The following is a 24,995-nucleotide window of genomic DNA, read 5'->3' as shown; positions in this document are numbered from 1 at the left end:
TCCCAAATAAAAAAAAACTTGCAATAAAAAAATAAATTAAATTAAATAAATACGAAAAAATAATAGTAAGCTACTCTTGCATGGATTCAATTTTATCAAGTCTAAGTAAGGCTCCTTTAAAACCGTTCCATTTTTCTTATCTGGTGTGCATACTGAGCATTCTAGGCTTTTACCCCTATCAATATAGGAGATCTAATACTTGACAGATCTTATCCCAATCAATAATTGGCTCATCATTTTCATATCTGTGTAAACAGGAGGATGAATGTGATACAATGTAGAAATACCTCATGAATAGAGATCATTGTATAAGTACATTATATGAATATATGGATAAGTACATAACTAATCTATGTTTCAGTTTCTGCCTACTGCCTCAGTTCTCTTGCAGGAAACTTGCAACCCTAATGTATCCAGCAACACCCTTTAGTTTAACCTATTGATCTCTCAGGGAAGAAAAGTAATGTTGTATGACTTTCACAAATGCTGGAGAATATAAGCTATATGTTTTGTATCTTTTGTGAGGTATGTACCTGTGACATTTTATATCTGGAGCTAGTATATGATTGTATGTTGCTTTTGTTTCAGTGATGGGTGGGTGGGGGCGCTGCATGCTGTTTTGTATTCTGTTTTATGTACCTGTATGTTGGTGTGTAGTCTCTCATGTAGTAGGATGGGCATTGTGAGTTTTTGTTTGGTCATTGTTATGTACTGTGTGTCAGGCATGTTGAAATATTTGTAGAGATGTTAACTCTTGCCTCCATATGTAGGTGGAAGTGTGCCACCAGTGATTAATTAAGGGAGAGCGACTGGAGGAAGTGGATAGTTTTAGATACTTGGGTGCAAATGTGGCAGGAAAAGGTGGAGTGAAGGTGGAGGTAGAATGTAGATTGAGAGAAGCGAGTAAATGCCTTGGTGGATTAAAGAGTGTAATGAGGAATAGACATTTGGGAATGGATGCTAAGAGGAGACTGTATGAAGGAGTGATTGTGCCAACAGCACTGTATGGGGCAGAAACATGGAACATAAGAGAAGAGAGGAGTTTGAATGTGTTTGAGATGAGGTGTCTGAGAAGTATGATGGGGGTTACTAGGCTAGATAGAGTGAGAAATGAGGAGGTGAGGAGAACAGGGGTGGAAAGGGAGCTGGGAGATAGGGTTGATGAAAGAGTATTAGGATGATTTGGACACATGGAAAGAATGAGTGAAGAAAGACTAGTAAAAGAGGTATGGAAGGCAGATGTGGAGGGGGTGAACATAGGGGACGTCTTGGGATGAGGTGGATGGATGGGGTGAAGAGGGCTTTGGGGAAGAGGGGAATGTCTGTTGAGGAAGGATGGGAGAGGACAGAAGACGGGTGAATGGAGAATGGTTGTATATGGATGATGTTGTGATTGCATGAGGTGGAATGGGCGGGGTGATGGGGGGTGAGGTAGTATGTGAGCAAAATTTGACGCAGCCCGAAGGGATTTCTCCCCGTCTTCTCCTATTATGCAATGGGGGGACGGAGAGGGGGGGTCGCCGATCTAATGAAGCGGCCTTGCTGTGGATGTGCTGTGTCTTGCGACACTGCTTCTGACCCAGGGCAGTGGACAAGGTGCCGGGATGACCCGTCATCCAGGAGGTGCTAAGATAAGAGGGAGAGTGGAGGGGTGTAGAGTGTATTCAGGAATGGAATGGGTGGAAATGATTTTATGCCCTTTCCTTTTTGGCTACCTCCCTTGTAAGGGGGGAAAAGCCTTGGTATATGTATGTATGTATGTACTTGTGTTACCTGGAATTCATGGTTTTGTATATTCAAGATGGGTCCTCCCCACAACTGGCATAATCTAACAAAGATCTTATGTACTATTTGCATATTAGAAAGGGTAACTGTGCCAACGACACTGTATGGGGCAGAGATCTGGAGTTTGAGAGGGGCAGAAAGGAGAAGTTTAAATGCCTCTGAAAAGAAGTGTCTGAGAAGTATGATAGTGGTTACAAGGTTGGATAGGAGGTGAGGAGGAGAGCGGGGGTAAATAAGGAGATGGCAGGTAGGGCTGATGAAAGAGTATTGGGGTGATTTGGACACATGGAAAGAACAAGTGAAGAAAGATTAGCAAAAGAGGTGAGGAAGGCAGAGGTGGATGGAGTGAACTTGAGGGGGCAACCAATGATGAGATGGATGGGGTGAATGGGGCTTTGAGCAAGAAGGGAATGCCTGTTGAGCAAAGAAATGAGAAGGCAGGGGACAGGGGCAAGTGGAGAATGGCTACATATAGATACTTTGATGCAGCCTGAAGGGATTTCTCCATGTTTTCTATATTTTACACATGAGGGGACGGAGGGGGGGGGTGTTGATTAAGTGAAGCAGCCTTGCTTTGGGTGTACCATGTCTTGCTTCATTGCTTCTGTCCCAGGCAGTGGGCAGGAGACAGACCCTTCAACCACAAGGAGCTAAGATGTGAGGGAAACAAGGGTGGTGGATGGGAATGGAATGGGTGGAAGTAGGTGCATGGCTTTGACTTGGCTACCTCCCTTATAATGGGGAAAAAGCCCTTGGTGTATAGATAGACAGCACAGTAGTTTGTTGGTGTCAGTGCCTCAATGAAAATCTTCACCTGAGGCCGGGTGAATATTACATTTTTGTATAACAATATTGTATAATAACATTGCCTCTGACCAAGGGCAATGGGCGAGATGCAGGGATGACCCCTCATCCAAAAGGAACCAAGAAAAGAGGGAGGGAGGGGTGGTGAATGGGAGTGAGGTAGGTGGAGACGTAATGGGTGGGAGTGGAATTATGCCTTTTGACTTTGGCTATCTCCTTTGTAAGGGGGAAAAGCCCTTGGTATATGTATGAATTTTTTTTTTTTTTGCCTCTAATTTTTTTAAGTGAAAAACAACTCTACAGCAAGTTTGTGGGCTCTTCCACATATCTTCCCAAGAAGAAACTCTGGGGTGATGTCTGTGTTGTATTAGTGCAAGACTTTTAATGTCACTGATTGGAAGTAGCAGGATGAAAGGAGTAGTCACCTGTTATGGAAAGGTAGAAAAACTGTAACTGAAGTTTATGGAGATTCTGGGCCCAGTCCAGACACCAAGTGTCAGCTACTCAGGGGATTGATGTGTTTTGAAAATGGGCAATGCCACTGTCCATTTTGCAGGAACACCACAAGCAAGTACCCATCATTGGTCTCACATTTTTGTGTAATAAATGTGAAAGGATTATCATTGAGGTATTGCAAGTAATGCCAAGCGTTTTGTCTAGAGTGGGTATGGGAGGCATACATTGTTTAGTGAGAGGTACGGTTCTGTTTGTGGAAGTGAAGCAGAGAACGGGTGGAATGCAATACCAGATAGGGTAGATCAAAGAGTGCCGAGGTGTTTTAGATATATGGAAAGAGTGAATGAGGAAAAACTAGCAAAATGAGTGTGATAAGCAGAAGCAGATGAATTAAATGTGAGAGGAAGATGAAGAATGACGTGGCAGGATAATAGGATGAAAAGGCCTTTGGATGCACTTGAAATGTTTGTCCTCAAGCAGGGAACTGTAAAAGATTGAAGCGAATGGAGGGATGTTGAAGAATGAAAGGGTGACATAGCCTGAAGGGATGTTCTTAGCCACTTCATAAATTATTTTCAGTAACTATATAAGGGAATTGTCATATGGTGAAATATAAGGGTAAACCGGCTCTGGCTGTAGCATCCTGCCGTGGCCTTGACTTTAGCTGCGTGGCGGGAGACAGGTATATCCTTTCATCCACATGGTAATGAGACAGGAGGGGTATTAAATGGGTTCTGTGTATTAAGTGTATGTATGTGCTTTGACTTGACAACTCCCATTACAAGTGGGAAAGGGCTTCTGGTATATGTATGTAGAAAACCAATCATCCTGAACATAACCCAAAAGGTCACCCTTACCCACCTATGTTATGTATCACCACCCAGCACTAGGATTAGAAAATAGGCCTGGTTTCTGATGCAATATAAGGACACGATGAAGACACAGGACATATCATCCTACATTATCCTAAATACATGGAAGAGCAACATCAGTAAAACCATTCTTTTGTGAAAGCTATGGGCCAAACCAAGGTCACTACCAAATACCAAGGGGCCATGTGCATCCTGCAAGAGATGTAGGAGGCAACTGCATAAAAATCCTTATTCCTACTTCCCACTTTCTTTCCCAAGCTTTGCTTTACCACCTCTCCCACAAAACAACTTTCTTTAAAAAGGAATGAGGAAACTAGTTCCATTTCTTTTGGTTTCAGGAATGGATGGATCTACTGGTGATAGGTCAGTTAGTGACCCCCATCATGAGATCTGGTTATTACAAATTTAAAAATATGTATATTTTTAAACACATAAAAATTAATCATATAGATAACCAATATTATGCATGAATATTTGTAACACTGAAGAAAAAATTAGATGACTATGGTTCATATAATCAATACAACCTAATGTGTTATGATATTCAAAATTCAGTCATCATAATATGTGGTTACATATGTACATTAAGTTTTCAGTATTTTTAGTAATAGAAAAAATGCATAATCACCAAAAAAGAAGATAAACCCCTATACTACTAAGAAATCACAAATCAATACAACAGATTATGCATATTCCATCACTTATCAAATCCCTAAACCAAAACTCAATGAGAATTTTTTCTCAGAATAATTTAAAGCTCATATTCTTTCAGCATGGACTCCTTTTTGGCACTCATCGCGTAATTTGCTGAGTTTTGAACGTCCGAAGGACCCTGGAACTTTGAATATCATCTGCAAGAAAAACATGATAAATTATAAACACTTGTTAATTTAATCTGCATAAAAATGTAACATCCTCCATATGTAACAATTTATAAATGTATTCTTAACCACAGAATTGGTTAAGAAAGAAAACCATCTGAAATGCAAGACTAACTACTTTCCAAGTATCAATTATTAAATCTGAAGAAATGTGCACTTTGTGTTGGATGACAATACATACATATACCACAAAAGGCCTCTTCCCCCTTATAAGGGAGGTGGCTAGCCAAGGAACATACCCAACCTTTACCCATCCCACATGGGTGATTGTGAGAAAATGATAATCTAACTAGACACCTTTCAGTCCATAACAACCACCTAAATAAAAGTGTACACTGGATCATGTCATTTTGGTATTTCAATAAATTTTGTGCTGTCCTGACATTCTGATTTTCAAATTTGCCTGATGTATTTGTACTCTTTACACCAAATTTACATTCATAGAGACCTAACAGATCCCTTCAGTCCCCTAACCAAACCAAAATCTAATAATCTTACCTCCATGAATGCATGACAATTCATTGTGCTTGCATCCTTTGTAATCGACTTAAAACATTCAATTAGTGCTCCAATATCATGTGCTTGTAGAATTTTATCTTGGTTAGATACAACTAAACACACTGCAGTTCTCATTAAAATCTTGTTACCCTCATAGAAAAGGCAATCCCATACTCGCAACACAGTCTGAAAATAAGAACACAATGCTCTGAAACTTTCTGATCTTCAAACTTGGCATATAAAAAATGGTTTCACAGTAGAATGAGGGAACCATATGAAAGGTACAGAAGGAAGAGGGTAGAACTAAATCACAAGGTGTGGGAGGCAAAGAAGAGAACAGATGTTAAGTGCAGCATATGTGCTTTCAAAAACATCTTTTCAAAATTCTCTACCAGACACCTAACACACTTTACATTTTCTCCTTTCTTTGCCTCCCTCACTGTGTTTTAATTCTACTCTCTTCATTCTATACCTCTTATATGCTTCACTTTTTCTACTTTGCAACAATTCTTAAAATGCTAACTTCATTTCTTCCACCACCACCACCTTCACCACCATTCACTGTATCTCCTACTCTCTCTTATCATCCTTATCCCATTGCTCTCTTCAGCACTTCCTCCTTGAAACATTCTTACTCTTCATTTACCCTGTTCCTCTTTTATCCTTCACTACCTCCCATAATTCTCTCAGCTTTTCCTGGTATTCTTTCTCTTTTTCACTCTCATTCTCTTTGATCACCTTCGGCATTTATCCTCCCTCTCTTTCTCCAGTTTACTTTCACTCTCCCTGTGGTGGGGGAAAAGAATACTGCCACCAAGTTTTCCCACTTGGATCGTAAGAGGCGAGAAGAAAGGGACGGGGAGAGGGACTAGGCATCCTTCTCCCTGTAGCCCCACGGGGCACACATCCTAAAGACAAAAGTGTGGCATAAGGGGTGCTGGCGGGCCTCGGGCCAGCACCCTAAGGTTTGGGTCTTTTAATGTGCGTGGATGTGGTACAGATGAGAGTAAAAGGGAAATGATAGGTAGTATGTTTGTGAGAAGAAAGTTGGATATGTTGGCTTTGAGTGAAACTAAGTTGAAAGGAAAGGGTGAGTGTATGTTTGGGAGTGTAAGTGGGAGGTTATCAGGAGTGAAGAGAGGGCGAGGGAGGGAAGGGGTGGCTATTCTAGTAAGTGAGGAGATAGGTAAAGGGGTAGTGGAGTGGAAGGAGGTTTCCTCAAGGATAATGTGGATGAAGGTGAAACTGGGAAAGGAGATGTGGGTCTTTGTAAGTGCATATGGGCCGGGCAGTGAGAAGAGCATGGAAGAAAGGGAGGCCTTTTGGATAGATTTAAATGAGTGCATAGAGGGTTTAGGAAGAAATGTCAATGTAATAGTACTGGGAGACCTTAATGCTAGAGTGGGAAATGGTCAAATCGATGGAGTGGTTGGGAAGTGTGGAGTTCCAGGAAAGAATCGTAGTGGAGAGTTGATGGTGGAAATGTGTCTAGAAAGAGAGTTGATGATAGCAAATACAGTGTTTCGGAAGAAAGTCAAGCATAAGTACACATGGGAGAGGGTGGTGGAGGGAAGGGTGGTAGATAGAGCGCTAATGGATTATGTAGTGGTAAATAGGATTATGATAGGAAGAGTTAAGGATGTACATGTGCTAAGGGGAGAGGGTGGGGGAATATCAGATCATTTTTTGGTGGAAGGTAAGTTGAGAGTGGAGGATAGATGGAGAAGGAGGAAAGGGACAAAAGGTAGGGAGGTTCTTAGAGTGAACTCCTTGAATGAAAAGGAAAAGGAGAAGGAGTACGAAAAGAAGCTGAAGGAGGAGTGGGAGGGAGTAAAGGATAGAGCAGAGATGGGGATGGTTCAAGGAGGGAGTCTTAAAGTGTGCAAGGATGGTGTGTGGAACAAGAAGGACAGGGGGAAATAGAAGAAAGGGTAGTGAATGGTGGGATGAGGAAACAAAGAAGGTTGTAGAAGAGAAGAAGCGAGCATTCACAGATTGGTTACAAAAGAGGACAGGGGAGTCATATGAGACGTACAAAGAAAAGAAAAGAGAAGTAAAGCAAAAGGTAAAGGAGGCAAAGAGGAGAGCAGATGTGAAATGGGGTAGGAGTATGACAGAAAATTTTGAAAGTAATAAAAAGATGTTTTGGAAAGAAATTAAGAGAGGAAGAGGAGGTGAATCAAGTAGGGAAGAAAAGGTAAAAGGTACAGATGGAGAGTTGATAATGGAAGAGATGGCAGTGAGGGGAAGATGGGCAGAATATTTTAGGGAGTTGCTGAATGTGAAGGAGGATAGGGAAGGAAAGATAGCTGCAGTGGGAAATACGAAGAAAATGAGAGTGATGAGTGAGGAGAATGGAGGAGAAATAAGGAAGGATGAGGTGAAGGCAGTTGTAAAGATGATGAAAGCAGGTAAGGCACCTGGTCTGGATGGATGTCATGCAGAATGTCTGAAAAAGGGAGGTTCAGTGATGGTGGACTGGTTGGTGAGATTATTTAATGTTTGCTGGAGAGAGGGTAGAGTACCGGAGGACTGGAGTAGTGCCTGTATAGTTCCTCTTTACAAGGGAAAAGGGGATAAGTGTGAATGTAGTAATTTCAGAGGGATTAGCCTGTTGAGTGTAGTAGGGAAGGCTTATGGGAGAATCTTAATTGAGAGGATTAGGAGAGGAACAGAAGGAGTAATTGGTGAGGAACAGTGTGGATTTAGGACGGGTAGAGGTTGTGTAGATCAGATTTTTGTGGTAAGACAGATATGTGAGAAAGCTATAGGAAAGGGGAAGGATGTTTTTTGGGCTTTTATGGATCTGGAAAAGGCTTATGATAGGGTAGACAGAAAGGCACTGTGGGAGGTTATGCAGATTTATGGGATAGGAGGAAAGCTTTTGGGAGCTGTCAAGAGTTTTTATGTGAGTAGTAGAGCATGTGTTAGGATTGGAAATGGAGAGAGTGAGTGGTTTGAAGTAAAGGTGGGACTTCGTCAAGGATGCGTTATGTCGCCCTGGCTGTTCAACTTATACATGGATGGGGTGGTGCGAGAGGTGAATGCTAGGGTAGTGAGTCAGGGATTGGAGATGGTTAAAGAAAATGGAGAAAAGTGGGAGGTGAGCCAGCTGTTGTTTGCGGACGACACTGCGCTTGTGGCAGGGTCAGAGGAGGGATTGAGGAAGCTGGTGGCAGAGTTTGGGAGAGTATGTGATAGAAGAAAGCTAAAGATAAATGTGGGTAAAAGTAAGGTGATGAGATGTACAAGGGGTGAAAGTGGCAGTAGACTGGAAGTGAACATTAAGGGAGAGCGACTGGAGGAAGTGGATAGTTTTAGATACTTGGGTGCAAGTGTAGCAGGAAAAGGTGGAGTGAAGGTGGAGGTAGAATGTAGATTGAGAGAAGCGAGTAAATGCCTTGGTGGTTTAAAGAGTGTAATGAGAAATAGACATTTGGGAATGGATGCGAAGAGGAGACTGTATGAAGGAGTGATTGTGCCAACAGCACTGTATGGGGCAGAAACGTGGAACATAAGAGAAGAAGAGAGAAGGAGTTTGAATGTGTTTGAGATGAGGTGTCTGAGAAGTATGGTGGGGGTTACTAGGCTAGATAGAGTGAGAAATGAGGAGGTGAGGAGGAGAACAGGGGTGAAAAAGGATTTGGGAGAGAGGGTTGATGAAAGAATATTAGGATGGTTTGGACACATGGAAAGAATGAGTGAAGAAAGACTAGTAAAAGAGGTATGGAAGGCAGATGTGGAGGGAGTGAACATGAGGGGACGTCCTAGGATGAGGTGGATGGATGGGGTGAAGGGGGCTTTGGGGAAGAGGGGAATGTCTGTTGAGGAAGGAAGGGAGAGGACGGAAGACAGAGGTGAGTGGAGAATGGTTGTATATGGATGATGTTGTGACTGCATGAGGAGGAATGGGCGGGGGGGTGGGGGGTGGGGTAGTATGTGTGAGTAAATTTTGACGCAGCCCGAAGGGATTTCTCCCCGTCCTCTCCTTATATGCAAAGGGGGACGGAGAGGGGGGGTCGCCGATTAAATGAAGCGGCCTTGCTGTGGATGTACTGTGTCTTGCGACACTGCTTCTGACCCAGGGCGGTGGGCAGGGTTCAGGGATGACCCGTCATCCAGGAGGTGCTCAGATGAGAGGAAGGGTGGGAGGGGTGTGGAGTGTATTTAGGGATGAAATGGGTGGGAGTGTTTTTATGCCTTTCCCTTTGTGGCTACCTCCCTTGGAAGGGGGAAAAAGCCTTGGTATATGTATGTATGTATGTACTTTCACTCTCAACTTCCCTTTTACTAGATGATGGTTGGACAATACCCTTCCCTCTCCCCTAGATATATCTGCATCTACAACTCTTCCAATGGTACCCACTGTTGATTGCCACTATAACTGTTCATTCTGGTGGTGCTTTCTTGTTAAATCACCCTAGTACTTGTATTACTGTATGCATGTCTGGGGACATGGGTAGATAAGTTCACTTCTTTCTGTGACAAGTCTTTCCATCAGGTTAGATATGGTTGATAGTAACAAGAATGATCTGTAGGATACCATATTTGCTAGTGAATTTTTTTTATACAAATAGGAGTGGCTGAAAGTACCTGTTAAGGCTTTTAATGTATTTTCTAAATACTTCCCACACACCTGCCTTAGTACAAACACTTGATATGTGCACCTCCTCCTTTCTAACACTGCTCCTACCTAATCACTCCCTCTATAATACTGTATATGTATTAGGAGAGTAACAGAGAGAGTGATTAGGTAGGAGCAGTGTTATGGAGAGGAGGAGGGCGCATATAAAGTGTTTGTACTAAAGGTGTCTAGGGCATGATTAATTAAATTCCACACTACAAAGTCTTCTGTGAGGGGCACTGTCCTAGCCTTTGGACAGGGGGGAGTTTGTGACATTAAACCATATCAGGTATATGTACAGAGACCCCTTTCCCATTACAAGGGAGGTGGCTAAGTCAAAGACAAATAAAAACCTATTCAACCACCCATTTCAGTACTCTGGGGATGATGGTTCACTGCTTAGTTTTATATATACCGTATTTTTCGGTGAGTAGATTTTGACGCAGCCTGAAGGGATTTCTCCCCGTCCTCTCCCTATGTGCAAGGGGGGATGGAGAGGGGGGGGTCGCCGATTAAATGAAGTGGCCTTGCTGTGGATGTGCTGTGTCTTGCGACACTGCTTCTGACCCAGGGCGGTGGGCAAGGTGCAGGGATGACCCGTCATCCAGGAGGTGCTCAGATGAGAGGGAGGGTGGGAGGGGTGTGGAGTGTATTTAGGGATGAAATGGGTGGGAGTGTTTTTATGCCTTTCCCTTTTTGGCTACCTCCCTTGAAAGGGGGAAAAAGCCTTGGTATATGTATGTGTATGTATGTATTTTTCGGACCATAAGGCGCTTCGTACCATAAGCCGCACCCGCAATTTGCTATTCCTCGTCCTTACATAAGGCGCACCCGCAATTTGCTATTCCTCGTCCTTACATAAGGCGCACCTGGTCTCGTCATCGGATAATCATGCATATGTGAGTGCATTCAGAACTGAACATTTTCGTTGTTGAATGAGAAAAATCGGTTGGGATTTAGCAAAATTACAAAAATAAATTATATATATATATATATTTTTTTTTTGGTCAGTGAAATCAGACCACCTCCATGGACGGTCTGCCCTGCTAATACCCCTAAAAAACAACATAAACACATTACGGGAATTGTGGGGAATAAAACCAACATTAGCAGTTTTATTCCCAGAATTCTCTATTCTCTTAAAAACACAAGATTACAAATGAAGGTAATTTTTAGTTTCGACCTTGGGCGCAATATAGCAATAGAAAATTAATGATTAATTTTTGTAAATTATAATGTATCAACGTAATATGCAATTTTGTGAGTGGAAATAAAAAAAGGTGCGAAAACTGATTTCGTAAGTAACGAAGTCGTGTCGGACGAATGGTACGCCATGTTTGCTATGATAGATACTGACGTCGAAGAAATGAAAGGGTGATAAATTCGTCTAACCTAACCTAACCTGTGTTTAATAAATCATTACCTGCAAATTAAATGCCATCCGGCTCGTTGTCGTTGTCATGAGAGACGTTGGTGTCCCGATCCTATGCTACCGACTTCGTTCATTAGCATATTTACTTGTAGCAAGGTATTTTTTATTTTCATTTCCGCCCACAAAAATGCATATTACGTTGATACATTTAATTTACAAAATTAATAATTAATTTTATATTGCCATATTGCGCCCATGGTCGAAACAAAAAAAAAAACACCTAAATGACTATGAGTGGAGCGAGACTAGACCAATGCAAAATGGCTGTCTGTGTTGTGGACGCTATCATATCATAGCCATGATAGCGTGAATGAATGCGGTGGCATGGACTCGAAAACTGTCGAAGTTTTTGCAATTTTCTTGTCAAGATACATGCATCTTGTTTATAACTTGGTTGTAACTTTTGCTAGGCCTATGCACTGTCGCCGTCGGCAGGCTATCTACGAAACGTGTCAAAATAATTTGTCACTGTCCGAGGCATTTTTTGCACTGAAGCCACACATAAGGGGCACCTCACGATAAGGCGCACCACCCGATTTTGGCCGATTTTAAGGATTTTGCCCGTGCCTTATGGTCCGAAAAATATGGTATATATATATATTTATATATATTGGTGAAGCGTGGCAGGAGATTCTCTCTTATGCATATTCTGATAAATGATAGCCAGCATGGTTTCAGACGGAAACGTTCTTGCGTGACTAACTCGAATTCTACAACACAGTTATCTCGAATTATGACAAAAGAAACAATATAGATTTAATATATCTAGACTTTGCAAAAGCTTTTGATACCGTCCCACACAAAAGACTAATTACTAAATTAGCTTTACACGGAATAAGTGGTAGCCTATTATGTTGGACTAGTAATTGGTTGAATGGTCGAAAACAGAGTTGATTTAAATGGAAAAATTTCTGGATGGAAAAATGTTACAAGTGGAGTTCCTCAGGGTTCCATTCTTGGGCCACTTCTATTCATAGTATATATAAATGATATAGACCATGGACTAAAATCTACTGTTTCCAAATTTGCTGATGATACAAAACTGTGCGGAGTGGCAAATGATCACTCAAACCAATTAGATATTCAAGAAGATTTAGATCAATTACAGCAATGGTCTGAAAAGTGGCTAATGAAATTTAACACAAGTAAATGCATGGTAATGCACATAGGTAAAAATAACAGTAAGTACGATTACAAGTTATTTGGAAATTCGTTAACAAAAGTGGATAGTGAAAAAGATCTCGGCGTAATTATCAGTAACGACCTCAAATCATCCAAGCAGTGTATTTCAGCCTCTGAGAAAGCAAATAAGATTCTGGGACTGATTGCACGATCTTTTGATTTCAAAAGTCCATCACTCATTAACAAGCTATATAAATCGTTAGTTCGTCCACATTTGGAATATGCTGTTTCCGTATGGTCACCGAATCTCATTAAAGACATTGACAGACTGGAAAAAGTACAACGGCGAGCCACAAAACCGATTCCAAATATCAAAAATAAATCATACGAAAATCGACTAAAACACATGAATCTGTTTTCCCTAAAAAAGTGTAGACTCAGCGGTGACTTGATACAGGTCTTTAAGATTTTCAAGGGAATTGACAACATCAAAAGTGACCAAATTTTCACATTGAATGAGAATCAGACAAGAAACAATGGTCTCAAACTGTCCGGAAATAGATTCAATTTGGAAGTAGGTAGAAACAACTTTGCCAACCGTGTAGTTAATGAATGGAATAAACTTCCTGCACAGGTAGTGCAATGTAGTTCAGTTCGAAGCTTTAAGAATCATTTAGATAAATACCTAAGTAAGATGCTGTAATGATTATAATTTATCTTATATTATTTGTTTTTGTTTTGTTATCTTTTGTATGTCTGATTTTCATTTATTATTAGTTATATGTCAATTTATTATTATTTACTATTTACCTGTTTGTTTATTATTTAACTATACCTATGCATTTATCTATGTATTTTATTTGTTATTTACATTATTATAGTTTTTATTTATTATTTTATTATTAATATGATTTTTTTTTCGCATCCGACCTAGATATGGATCAAAAGGTCTCCTGTCGGTATGCTCCGCCTTTGTAATCCTTTGTTAAAAACGACAGCAAAAGAATTATTAATTAACTTTTTCCGTGAGCTCTCAAGCTTGCGAAAAGTAGATTTCTGGTAGGGGGAAAGGGAGTAAATTTTGGAAATTTGATTTACTCCCTTTCCCCCTACCAGAAATCTACTTTTCGCAAGCTTGAGAGCTCACGGAAAAAGTTAATTAATAATTCTTTTGCTGTCGTTTTTAACAATATATGTATATATATATATATATGTATACATACATATACCAAGGCTTTTTCCCCTTTACAAGGGAGGTAGCCAAAAAGGAAAAGGCATAAAATCATTCCCACCCATTCCATCCCTGAAAACACTCCACATCCCTCCACCCTCCCTCCTATCTCAGCACCCTTCCTCCCCACCTCCTCATCCATTCATGAACCAAATGCAAATCTTTGGGCTGGATCATCCTTTCAACCAATATCTCCCTCTACTCACTCCTATCTTTTGCACTCTCTTCCATGCTCAACAAACATACCAAGTGCATCCTAAGTTCATTTCACCCCATCCATCACATAAAACTGATATGAGAAAATAATGAAGTGATGAAGAATATTGAAATTACACTACAAGTAAACAAAAAGAACAGAAAGAAATAATCTAATACATACCTCAACAGGCAAAACTTCAGCAAACAGGCACACAAACCATTTAGTTGCAACCAAGCCCCAGTCTACTTGATTGTATTCCAAATGTTTACAAATGAGTGGTTTCCTTTCCCTGGTATCAAGAACAATTATCTTTTAATATACATTATTGCTTCAAGAACACATACATATACCAAAGGCTTTTTCCCCCTTACATGGGGGGGTAGCCAAAAAAGACAAAGGCATAGAAACCACTCCCGCCCATTCCATTTCCTATATATTCCACTCCCCTCCACCCTCCCTCTTATCTTGGCACCTCCTGGATGATGGGGTCATCCCTGCATCCTGTCCACTGCCCTGATAAGTTAAATAATATTCATCTGAGCCTAAGAAGTTAGAGGGCCTATCCTTTATAATTAAAATGTCAATTGGCATTCACCCAGTTCTTTATCATGTTACCTTTAACCCAGGTGATGTGATGGAGGACAGAGTGGTGCTCTAAGGGGAGGATCTTAGTTTTGCAAGAGCAAAGTTGTCATAAGTATAAATGGTTGCAAACAGCATAAGTCATAAGTCAACTACCTGTATATACACACAATGAAAACAGAATTATACTGTACCTTACAAGTTCTTCTAATGCTTTTATATCTGTGAGAACCCCAAGCATATCCTTGGTATAATATCCAGGCAAAAGGTCTTCAACAAGAACATTCAATAACCAAAATGTATTTTCTTCATCCTTGACAATAATTAGGAGCAATCCAACAATATAATTAAGTCCCTGTAATCAAGGAATTATATTTTCACTAAATATTTCTTTAAAAAAAATGGACATGTAACATCAATTAAACTCAAATTCATTTTACTTTGAAAGTACAAGCTTGCTAACCTGACAATATCCTATATTTGTGTTGTGATGTGCAAATGCTACCAAGACGTTTTTCAAACTGGCTAATTTTCCTTGCTTATAATCTTTAAAATATATATTATCGGGAAATGTTCTTGGGACATCTATATTAATCATTTCAATAACTTCTTCATTTTTTTCACCCTCTAATAAGCTTTTGTAGTAATTGGGGTGAGCCTGCTGCCTCTTGTGAGCTCCACTCGCTGTCATCCACATCTGAAACAATTATTTGAATGATGTATCTTTTCACATGCTGTACACATTAATACGTACATAAACAGAGGAAAGGTGAAGAGGAGAGGGGTAGAGGAGGGGAAGGGAGAGGAGAAGGGAAATGGAGAGGGGAAAGGAGACAGGGAGGGGAAGGGAAATGGGTAGGGGAGAGGAGACAGGGAGGAGAAGGGAAATGGGGAGGGGGTGAGGGTGGGGGAAGGGATATGGGGAGCTGATTTAAAGAGTGAGAGGATGATGGGAAAAGAGAGGGTGAGGGAACAGGAGAGAGTGTGGGGAAGGAAGAGTGTGAGGAGAAGAAATAGGGTGAGGGGAAAGTAGGGGGATGAGAATGAAAGGGAGTAGGGGAGGGAAAGGGTATAGGGGAGGAAAAGGGAATAGGGGAGGAAAAAGGAATAGGGGAGGGGAAAGGGAATAGGGGAGGGGAAAGGGAATAGGGGAGGGGAAAGGGAATAGGGGAGGGGAAAGGGAATAGGGGAGGGGAAAGGAGGGGAAAGGAGGGGAAGGAGGAGGAAAAGGGGAGAGGAAGGAAATGGGGGAGACAGAAAGGGAGTAGGAGAGAGGATGGATGAGGGAGAAATAGATGGAGAAGGAGAGTGAGAAGAAGGGGGACTGGAAGAGGGAGAGGGAGAAGGAGAGGGAGAGGGAGAGGGAGAAGGAGAGAGAGAGGGAGATGAGGGAGGAAAATGGAGTTGTTATTTCATCACTGATAAAATCACTTTTATCTTTGATGACAGTATTGCACTGAGATGGAGTTATAGGGGTGTTGAAAGAGATAATCACATAGGGCACATAAACCATTGTGTCTCTATTACAATGGATATAACTATAAAACTATTAACCAATATTCTAAAAAACAAATGAATAAGTAAAAAAAAAATACAACAATAATAATAATAATAATGATATCACAAGGGTTTAATTACATTTTAATCAAAATGTTTTAACATTTCCCTTTAAATATATTTTCTTAAAATCATACTACCACCCACAACAAGACAATACCATCCACAAAGAAGACCACGGTACTATACCTTTCCTCTGTGTTTCATTGGAATTCCTTTACGAACATATCGTTTAAGCTTCATGCTACGCCCAACAGTTTCTTTTGCTCCTAAAAGTTGAGACCACTTCCTCGCTCTTCTTGTCAAGACAGAGAGGTATTCTGACATGAATTCTTCGTATGTTGCATAATCAAAATCATGAGGTCGTTCAAACCCATACTCATCGACATCACTGTAAATATAGTTTAATTAAATTTATAATTCTACACAAATTATAGGAACATTACTAAGTATCCTATAAAATCCTCTCCTCATAGTATGTGTATGAATAACATTAACTCGGAAAAATTGCAGGTAAAATTCCAGAACCACAGAGGCACAGATATTCAACACAAAATTTGCAGTTCAATAATAATAATAATAATAAAGAAATAGAAAAAAAATCTTTCAAATGCAAAAAAAAGACAGAATTGAAAAATATGTTTGTGTGATACTGGAACAGAATCAAAATGCATACATGCATTCTTTTGCAAGCAATTTGGATGAATAAGGTTAATTTTTAACAGTTCACAATTATGAATCAATCAATATGTTGCCCAGGTCTCTCTTGCAAGAAACCCACAACTTACAGGTAACAGGCAACAGCCACCAGAGTAGCCCACAAGTTGCTCACGGAAGAAATATTGTATCATCTTCTGGGCATAGTTAGAGAGGGGCAGTGTTAGACAAGACGTTTCGTATCTCCTGTGATTGTTGCATCTGGCACAGTTTGTTTCTGTGGCCAAGCCAATTCTATGTTGGTATTGTTTTAGTGCTGGATGGTCACCTGAATGCAGTCATACAATTGAGGTTCTTGCTTTTCTTGAGTGGGATTTTCTTTCAGGGTTAATTTCTGGAGTGGTTTGAGTAGGGTGTTTGGTGGTCAGTTTTGGTCCACTTGAGAAGGTTCATGTATCCCAGAGAGAGGAAACAAAACTCCTTCAGTGAACAATGACACTTAACAGTGATCTGGCCAGCATGAGATTGCCCTACGTTCTATTACCCTTCGAGCACCCCCATACCACAATTTGTAAACTTCGTTCTAAACAACGAAGGAACTAACAGGATTGATGGTCCTACTAGACAGATGTTAAACAAAACCAATTCACTGTTGCCTTTCTTCAAAACCCATCAACACACTCATTTTCTTTGGAAGTGCATATGTGCTTCTCTGGACCAGGCCCAAGGTCTCTACAAACTTTTACAAGAGCTGACAATTGCCTCCCTTCTCTTACTGTGAAAAGACAATGTCCCACCCAGGTACAAAACATGAGATAAGAGTTTTTTTCCTATGGAAAGCTCTGAGGAACATTACCAGCCATCATGGGTCTACAAGTTTCCATTCAGTGAAACTCAAGGCAACAATCATTAACTGTGACGAGATCAATATTTTTTTTTAGCAACTACCTAAATCACTAGGGGTATTATTATTTGTTTATGGAATTTTTCTGATTGAGATAATTTCGTTAAAAGAAATAAATATCTTGAGTGCAAAAAAAAAAAGTGAAAATCCTCGACTACTGAAGGAAAAACACCACTGGATTGGCCACACACACACCAGTCTAAATTCGGCATTTTGGCGATAGCCCTACAACAAAGCTGGGTAAAAAATATCCGACTGGGTACCACAATAAAGCTACTTTATTTGAATACTCATGAAGAACCACCAAAGTTTCATAAGTAAATCATATCACCAGATATATTAAATATTCTTTCAAATCATCTACCGTTGATACATTTCCTTCTTTCACGGGAAATTATATGATACATTTTGTTTTCACTACGTTCAGAACAACTTCAGATGCAGAATTTTAATCAGGGCAACTAAATTTATGCTAAACTTTACCTGAATTTTGAATTTTGTGCAGTTTTCTGCTTCACAGCCATTTTTGTTTACATTTGTGTAGTGTACTGTAGTAAGCGGTAGACTGGTGGGCGTACTGACTACAGATCCAAAAATCATTGATACTGTCATATGATAGACGATTACTGAGAAATATGCTGAAATCACTTCCGGAGCTCCAGGATTACTTGTCAAAAGCAATCAAACAGATAAGAAGATAAGAAGAAAAGAAAAAAAAATGTTACTGTAATCGAGCGTCTGGCAACTGTCAGGACGAGAATTGACAGTTCTGCCGGGTCTTATTTGAAAATGGTTTTAGATGAAAAAACTGGTTCCATGCAATGTATTTTTCAAAAGATAGAGGTGACACTGATGATGGGGTGAATAGATTGCGAAACACTAAATCTTGATACAGTAATATTTTAAGGTCGTTTAAAACAGGGGTATTTGTGTTTTACTCGTTTTCAGTGTCTGTAGGACTAACTCATAGTGCCCTATATTTATTTGATGTTCGACAATAAAAAACACTGATAATTCTTCAGATACCAGTAATCATTAACTTCTCTGCAACAGTGTGGCTTCAATAGTACAATCCACCATGAATCACTACATTGTTTAATATTTTTGGGTTATCAACCATCGGTGTCTCGTGGGAGCAGGGTAAGAGGAAGTTACCCCTTCTGGAAATGTATGTAGAGCCAAATAAAGAGAAAACTATTTGTAACGATTGTGTGATTATGGATAACCGGCTACGATTCGACTTCTCAAGTATTCTCTGTAAGAAGCAAGAGGTGCACGGGGAACAAGACGTCTTTCGAATCGGTGGCCTGGCGGGAGTGAAAGGTGCGCGCATTTTACCCTTCCTGTGTGTGGAGAATATTATGACTTCCGACAGATTTCCCATCTCTTTTAATATGAAAATGTTGACGGTGTAAGTTAATCTAGGTGACCATCACACTGAGATACTCTGTGTGAACTTGTATACAACTTTCAGCAACAACAAAACTACATACCTGTGATTGGCAGGGACTCATCGAACTCTGAAAAGTACAGTGACATCAAAAAGGCATCCTGTATCTTTGTAAATATGTAATCATTTCAGTCATTCAGGTTGGTTTGGATATTTCACGTAACTCAATTTATGACTTACCCTGGCCTTGGGGCCACTTGGAGAAATCTTCGTCTTTGTTCTGGTTAATGACGGTGATGTGTGCGACGACTTCGGGCGTGGCATGGAGGATGAGTATGGGAATGGGGAGAAGGATAAAGGTATGTGTTGAGGGGAATGGTTCTCTCACAGAATCCCCTCACTGGTGTAAGACACGCTTCGTCGTATATGCACTTCACACATGATATATATATGAGGTCTGTGATTGGAGTAAATTCATGTCACTCCCCAGTCACGAATCACTAACACTTCTGGCCAGTTACATCTCTTGTCTTGGACTTGACTTGTACTCTACTGCGTTATAGGGGCGGCAGGGGCTTCCTGGCCCCAAACGCCTAGTGACCTTTGACCTCTCGTTGCCAAGGGTCTATGGGGGGTACAACTTCACCTTAACTGAAGTGAAAATGTTGCACGATACATATTATGTATAATCCCCATACATGGGAACTATAGATGGTAATGCACCAGAACCAATACTCAAGACGGAGAAGTCACCAAGTGGTAAATAAAAAGATTAATAATGAAAATGATATGTTGGTAACTCGACATTCCTGAGAGAGGTTAGACAACCAGCTAACTAGGGGTGTCGAGTCCTTTATATAATGTTTTCGTATATATAAACAAAAATGATAGGCCACTCTATCTAAATGGAAAAAGTAAGACTATAATTTGTTATGCATGCTTTCATATACTAAATTTCTAGACAAATTTCATACAGCTTGATATGCTTTGCTGTATTTCAATCTTAATCCTAATTCTACAGCTATCAATTCACTAAATTAACTGAGGTCGTAACCACAGATGTCTATATTAATTTGTAAAAATGCCTCTGTCGGGATTTATTCCCGACACTGTGTTCAATCGGTGACCCATTGCCGTGGTTAAATGATGCGCACTATTCGGTTCATCAAAGCTGCCGCAGCATTGTACAAGTGATGTTTCACTTGCCACGGGTGCACGTTATCCTTGTATAGTTCTATTAGTTGAATAACGTCCTCACGATGCTAGTGGAGCTGACACTTCTGTGACACGGTGAGTGAGACGCTTTTAATTGGTTGTCACAAATATACCATTGCTGGGAGGACAGTGGCGCGCGTCAAGTGCCCCGCGCGCCTCAATCTGAGTGTGTTGCGGGACCCGTCGGGGTGAGTTCCCCACGATTTAACGCATAGTGTGAGAGGACAGCTAGAGGGACGGTATATTTTGTCACGCCCCCACTTTCCATTGTGAAATTTATCATCATTGGCAAGGTCGTAAAACACAACGCTATAGTTCGGCTAGTTTAATCATTCCCCCAGATAGTCGTGAGCTTATTACGATGTAAATATGGCCTCTGTCTCACTTATTTGTCTGTCTATCTATCCATATACCGAGAGTTTTTCCCCCTTACAAGGGAAGTGGTGGCCAAATCAGAGGCACGTACCTATTCCTATCCACTTCACTCCTTTCCACCACCCATTGCACTCCTCTCATCTCAGCTTCTCGTGGATGGCGGGTTATCCTGCATCCGCTAACTGCCCTGGGTCAAATGCAATACAGCAAAACATAGTGCATCCACAGCAAGGCCGGTTCACTTAATGGGCGACCCCCCTCCCCCGCCCTCCATCCCCTCATGCAGAAAAAGAGAAGACGGGGAGAAATCCCTTCGGGCCGTGTCAAAATACGATTCACACATAAGCACCCCTGCACTCTCCCATCTCTTCCTTCCTTGCACAACAGCATCATCCATACACATCCATTCTCCACTAATCCCTATCTCCTGCCCCATCCCTTTCTTGCTCAGCAGACATTCCTCTCTTGCTCAGTGCCCCCTTCACCCCATCCATCTGTGGTGTACATGTACCCCACAAGCATGCTTGTATGTGCAAGGTCATGCATTGTAGAGTTGTGTGGTAGTTGATCTGACTCAATGGTTGGCAAGGCAAGAAAGGGTCACCGCAACTAGGTCGCGTCTGGCCATGGCGTCGTGCTAGTCCCTTGTATATATACTGCCTGTCCGAATGGGCTGGCCGATTCAGTCAGTCATTCTGGCTTCTGTACTATAGCGTGTCACTAGGCCTTCGCGGTCGGTCTCCCACGTGGTGGACCGCGCAACGTCCGTCCTTAGGCCGACGCATACGTATCTTAATCAGAATAAAGGGTACAAACCAAACTGCGCATCACTCACCATTACCCAAGTAACATACACCCATATGTTACACATCCATCTCATCATCATCATCATCTCATCGATTTTTTATATTTTTTAAAAACATGAAAAAGTCGCCAACACTGGTGTCCACTAACCTCATACAATAATACCTGTTAAGTCCGACTAAAATTGGCATTTCAAAGCATAACAGTGCCTTAAAAATAGTTTCTTATTTCACTATAAAAGTTTATATTAACTTATACTGCATTGAATAAGTCAATAGTTGATATATTTGTCCTATATACAATGTTAGGTTTCTAGTTTTGATATATTTGTCCAATATAAATTGTTAGGTTACAAAGAAAGCAATGGCCTCCGCTAGCGGACCCAGGGATCTGAGTGCGCACGTCCTGTATATTAGTAGTCCTTGGTATGTATGTATGTGTATGTATATATATATATATATATATATATATATATATATATATATATATATATATATATATATATATATACATATATATATATATATATATATACACATACATACAAGCTTGTTTGTCCCCCCCCCCCCCCCCCCCCGCCCCCCCCCCCCACGAAAAATCCTACGGACGTCCAATATCAAGGGGCCATCCCATTCCACTATAATTTAGTATTTTGTAGCTGTTTTGCAATATGGCATCGTAAAGCTACGGTTAAATTTGCATGCCGTGCCTGCTCCTGTTTTCTTTTTTTTCATTCTCAAAGGTTGCGAAGCATCTTGGCCTTTAATATTTGTGAACGTTTAAGGGGATTCCACAATGGGTTCCATGGGGTTCACCAGCGCCGACAGTTGAGAATTCGTACGTTTGAGTGAAAACGACTTCGGTTACAATATCTTATTTTACAATTCTCCGAATGTCAATATAACTTTCTGACATACATAGCAAACCCGAATGATGATCTTGAAGACTGTAAACATACTGTATGCGAATGTTAGATATACTGTTGAAATGTTCTTAGAGAAGTCTAGATTTTGTAAGCGAAGCTATATTCTAGTTGCGTGAGAAGAAAAATTGCCCAGTATGATTAACCAATTCAAAGTGTGTCGTCATGCCAAGTGTGTGGTATTCAGGAAATGTTGTAAGTATTGAATCATTTCCGAAGAGTGGCAATTTGCATTGCTACTGGGTGGGACCTTTGAGCGTTTTAGCCCACAAAGATAGATTAGATTAGATGAGATTGGAGAGACAAAATAATTAAATGTGGTCATATATAGGTAACTGATTTCTCAATTTCAAGCGACTGTCGTTCAAAACAACAATAACTTGCCACTTGAATATATAATGATACTCAAGAACCAGTCTGATTGATTGATGCAGGAATAAGCTAAAAATAGACCATCTAAATACTTCATTGGTTCTGGCTGACGCCGCGCGAATTTATTCAGCTGACCAACTCCTTATGATACAGCGACAGGGTTAAATAAAGTTAGCTAGAAAATGGACATATTTTATCAGGAATAACTGGCACAGGTGAATTTTAACACCCGATTAAATGTTTTGACGATTTTTTTTATTGTCTATATGGTAACGTGAACGGATTAATAAAAATAATTATTTCTTATGGGAAAAATTTAATCAATATTTTAAAAATTCCACGTTAGACCGAGTTCGTGGATGTGTGCATGTGCCTATTGTAGTTCCCAGTAGCAACGCTCGTGGTCCTGTTGCTTTTATAAAAATCTAAATAAAACAAATCTGATTTAAATAAAACAAATAGATTTTTTCTATTTTTCAAAAAGATGAAGAAAAAAAAATCGCCAACACTGGTGTCCACTAACCTCGTACAATACCTGTTAAGTTCGGTTAAATTGGCATTTCAAAGCATAACAGTGCCTTAAAAATAGTTTCTTATTTCACTATAAAAGTTTACATTAACTTATACTGCATTGAATAAGCCAATAGCTGATATATTTGTCCTATATACAATGTTAGGTTTCTAGTTTTGATATATTTGTCCAATATAAAATGTTAGGTTACAAAGAAAGCAATGGCCTCCGCTAGCGGACCCAGGGATCTGGGTGCGCACGTCCTGTGTAATAGTAGTCCTTGATATATATATATATACATATATATATATATATATATATATATATATATATATATATATATATATATATATATATATATATATATATATATGATTTCAAGAAATCTACAGCGACAATGGCGTTGTTGAGTTTATATTGGAGCTTTAATTTCTCTCGTGCAACACGTTTCTGTGGTGGTTCCAAATAGATGAGAAGGTGTCCAAAAGACATTGGGTGCGGTTTTCTCTTTTTTAATTCTCCTATACGTATTTCGACCTTACTCGGTCATCCTCAGGGAGGGAGTAACAATAGTTGGTGATTACAGGGTTTAAATACAGGCCGTACATTGGCCGAACACTGGGAGAGGTCATTTCATGTAGCCGTGATCCGTAGCGCTGCGTACGTGGAAGTAGCAACTTCCTTGTGGATTGTGGAAAGGGGTGTTATTGTTTGTGTTATGTGCGTCTACTGCTTGGGAGTGTGGTTGTGGGCATGAGTTGTATGTTAATGGAAGGTTTCTCGATGTATATGTTCACTGCTTCGGCCATCTTAAGGCGAAGGGGGTCGTGGGCTTTGTAGATTATTTTAGTGTTTTCGTTTAGTGTTTGTCTGGTGATGGAGGTTTTGTGTTCTTTTGTCATATGTGTTTTGATGGCGCCATTCTGGAGGTGGTATGAGAGTCTTTTGGAGAGGGTCATAGAAGTCATGCCAATGTATGAGGAGGTGCGGTGCTGACAATCACCGACAGGGCAATCAAACTTATACACGACGTTGACTTCTTGTAGAGGAGGGTTGGGGGGCTGGCTGTTGTTCTTAATAACCAGGGTGTGTGTTTTGGAGGTTTTGTAGTATACGATTAGGCGTATCTTAGTGTCTGGGTTGTTGGGTCGAATGTTACGTGTGATAATATTTTGAAGTGTTCTTTCGTCTTCTTTGTAGCCGGTGTTCATATGTCCTTTGTAGTACAGGTCCAGTGTTGGTATATTGGTGTTTGTGGGTGTTGGTTGGCCGGTAAAGGAGTTCATCTTGTTTTTGATAATGGATAGCCAATATACGGCCTGTATTTAAACCCCTGTAATCACCAACTATTGTTACTCCCTCCCTGAGGATGACCGAGTAAGGTCGAAATACGTATAGGAGAATTAAAAAAGAGAAAACCGCACCCAATGTCTTTTGGACACCTTCTCATCTATTTGGAACCACCACAGAAACGTGTTGCACGAGAGAAATTAAAGCTCCAATATAAACTCAACAACGCCATTGTCGCTGTAGATTTCTTGAAATCATGTATACAACATGGCCTCCTACCAAAATTCATATATATATAATCAGCCACCCCGAGTCCACTGCTGAACAAAGGCCTCCTTCATAGCATTCACACAACCGCGCCAACCTCTGCCACATCACTCCTGCAAACTTCTCAATCTCGTCTCCCTCTTCCACGTTTCCTATATCGTGGCGACCACTCAGTAACACATTTGCTCCATGACTCATCAGTCGTTCGTACTAATTTACCTACCCAATTCCACTTCCTCTCTTTT

General features: G+C 40.5%; 1 protein-coding gene across 1 annotated transcript; it reads right to left on the bottom strand.

Moving 5' to 3' along the window:
* Positions 1 to 1,648: 1,648 nt before the first annotated feature.
* Positions 1,649 to 18,236, bottom strand: LOC143021226 (growth hormone-regulated TBC protein 1-A). Its single transcript, XM_076178593.1, has 7 exons — positions 18,088 to 18,236; positions 16,233 to 16,434; positions 14,950 to 15,183; positions 14,681 to 14,841; positions 14,085 to 14,193; positions 5,297 to 5,482; positions 1,649 to 4,768 (listed from the first exon to the last, which is right to left on the bottom strand). Exons 1-7 carry the CDS (start codon positions 18,126 to 18,128, stop codon positions 4,676 to 4,678), a joined length of 1,026 nt encoding a protein of 341 aa, XP_076034708.1. The 5' UTR covers positions 18,129 to 18,236; the 3' UTR covers positions 1,649 to 4,675.
* Positions 18,237 to 24,995: the final 6,759 nt, after the last annotated feature.

The sequence above is a fragment of the Oratosquilla oratoria genome, chromosome 41 (genome assembly GCF_046742065.1).
Source record: "Oratosquilla oratoria isolate Oo_2021 chromosome 41, ASM4674206v1, whole genome shotgun sequence".
In the NCBI taxonomy this organism is placed as follows: domain Eukaryota; kingdom Metazoa; phylum Arthropoda; class Malacostraca; order Stomatopoda; family Squillidae; genus Oratosquilla; species Oratosquilla oratoria.
This window is presented reverse-complemented; position numbering and strand designations above follow the sequence as displayed.

What these genes read in the sequence shown, in the direction of transcription:
- LOC143021226 (XM_076178593.1), bottom strand. Translation starts at nt 18,128, where the DNA reads ATGGCTGTGAAGCAGAAAACTGCACAAAATTCAAAATTCAG. An exon ending in GCACAAAATTCAAAATTCAG is followed by an intron (nt 16,435 to 18,087) that starts GTAAAGTTTAGC and finishes CTATATTTACAG; the next exon opens with TGATGTCGATGAGTATGGGT. An exon ending in CTGAAGTTTTGCCTGTTGAG is followed by an intron (nt 5,483 to 14,084) that starts GTATGTATTAGA and finishes TCTTATTTTCAG; the next exon opens with ACTGTGTTGCGAGTATGGGA.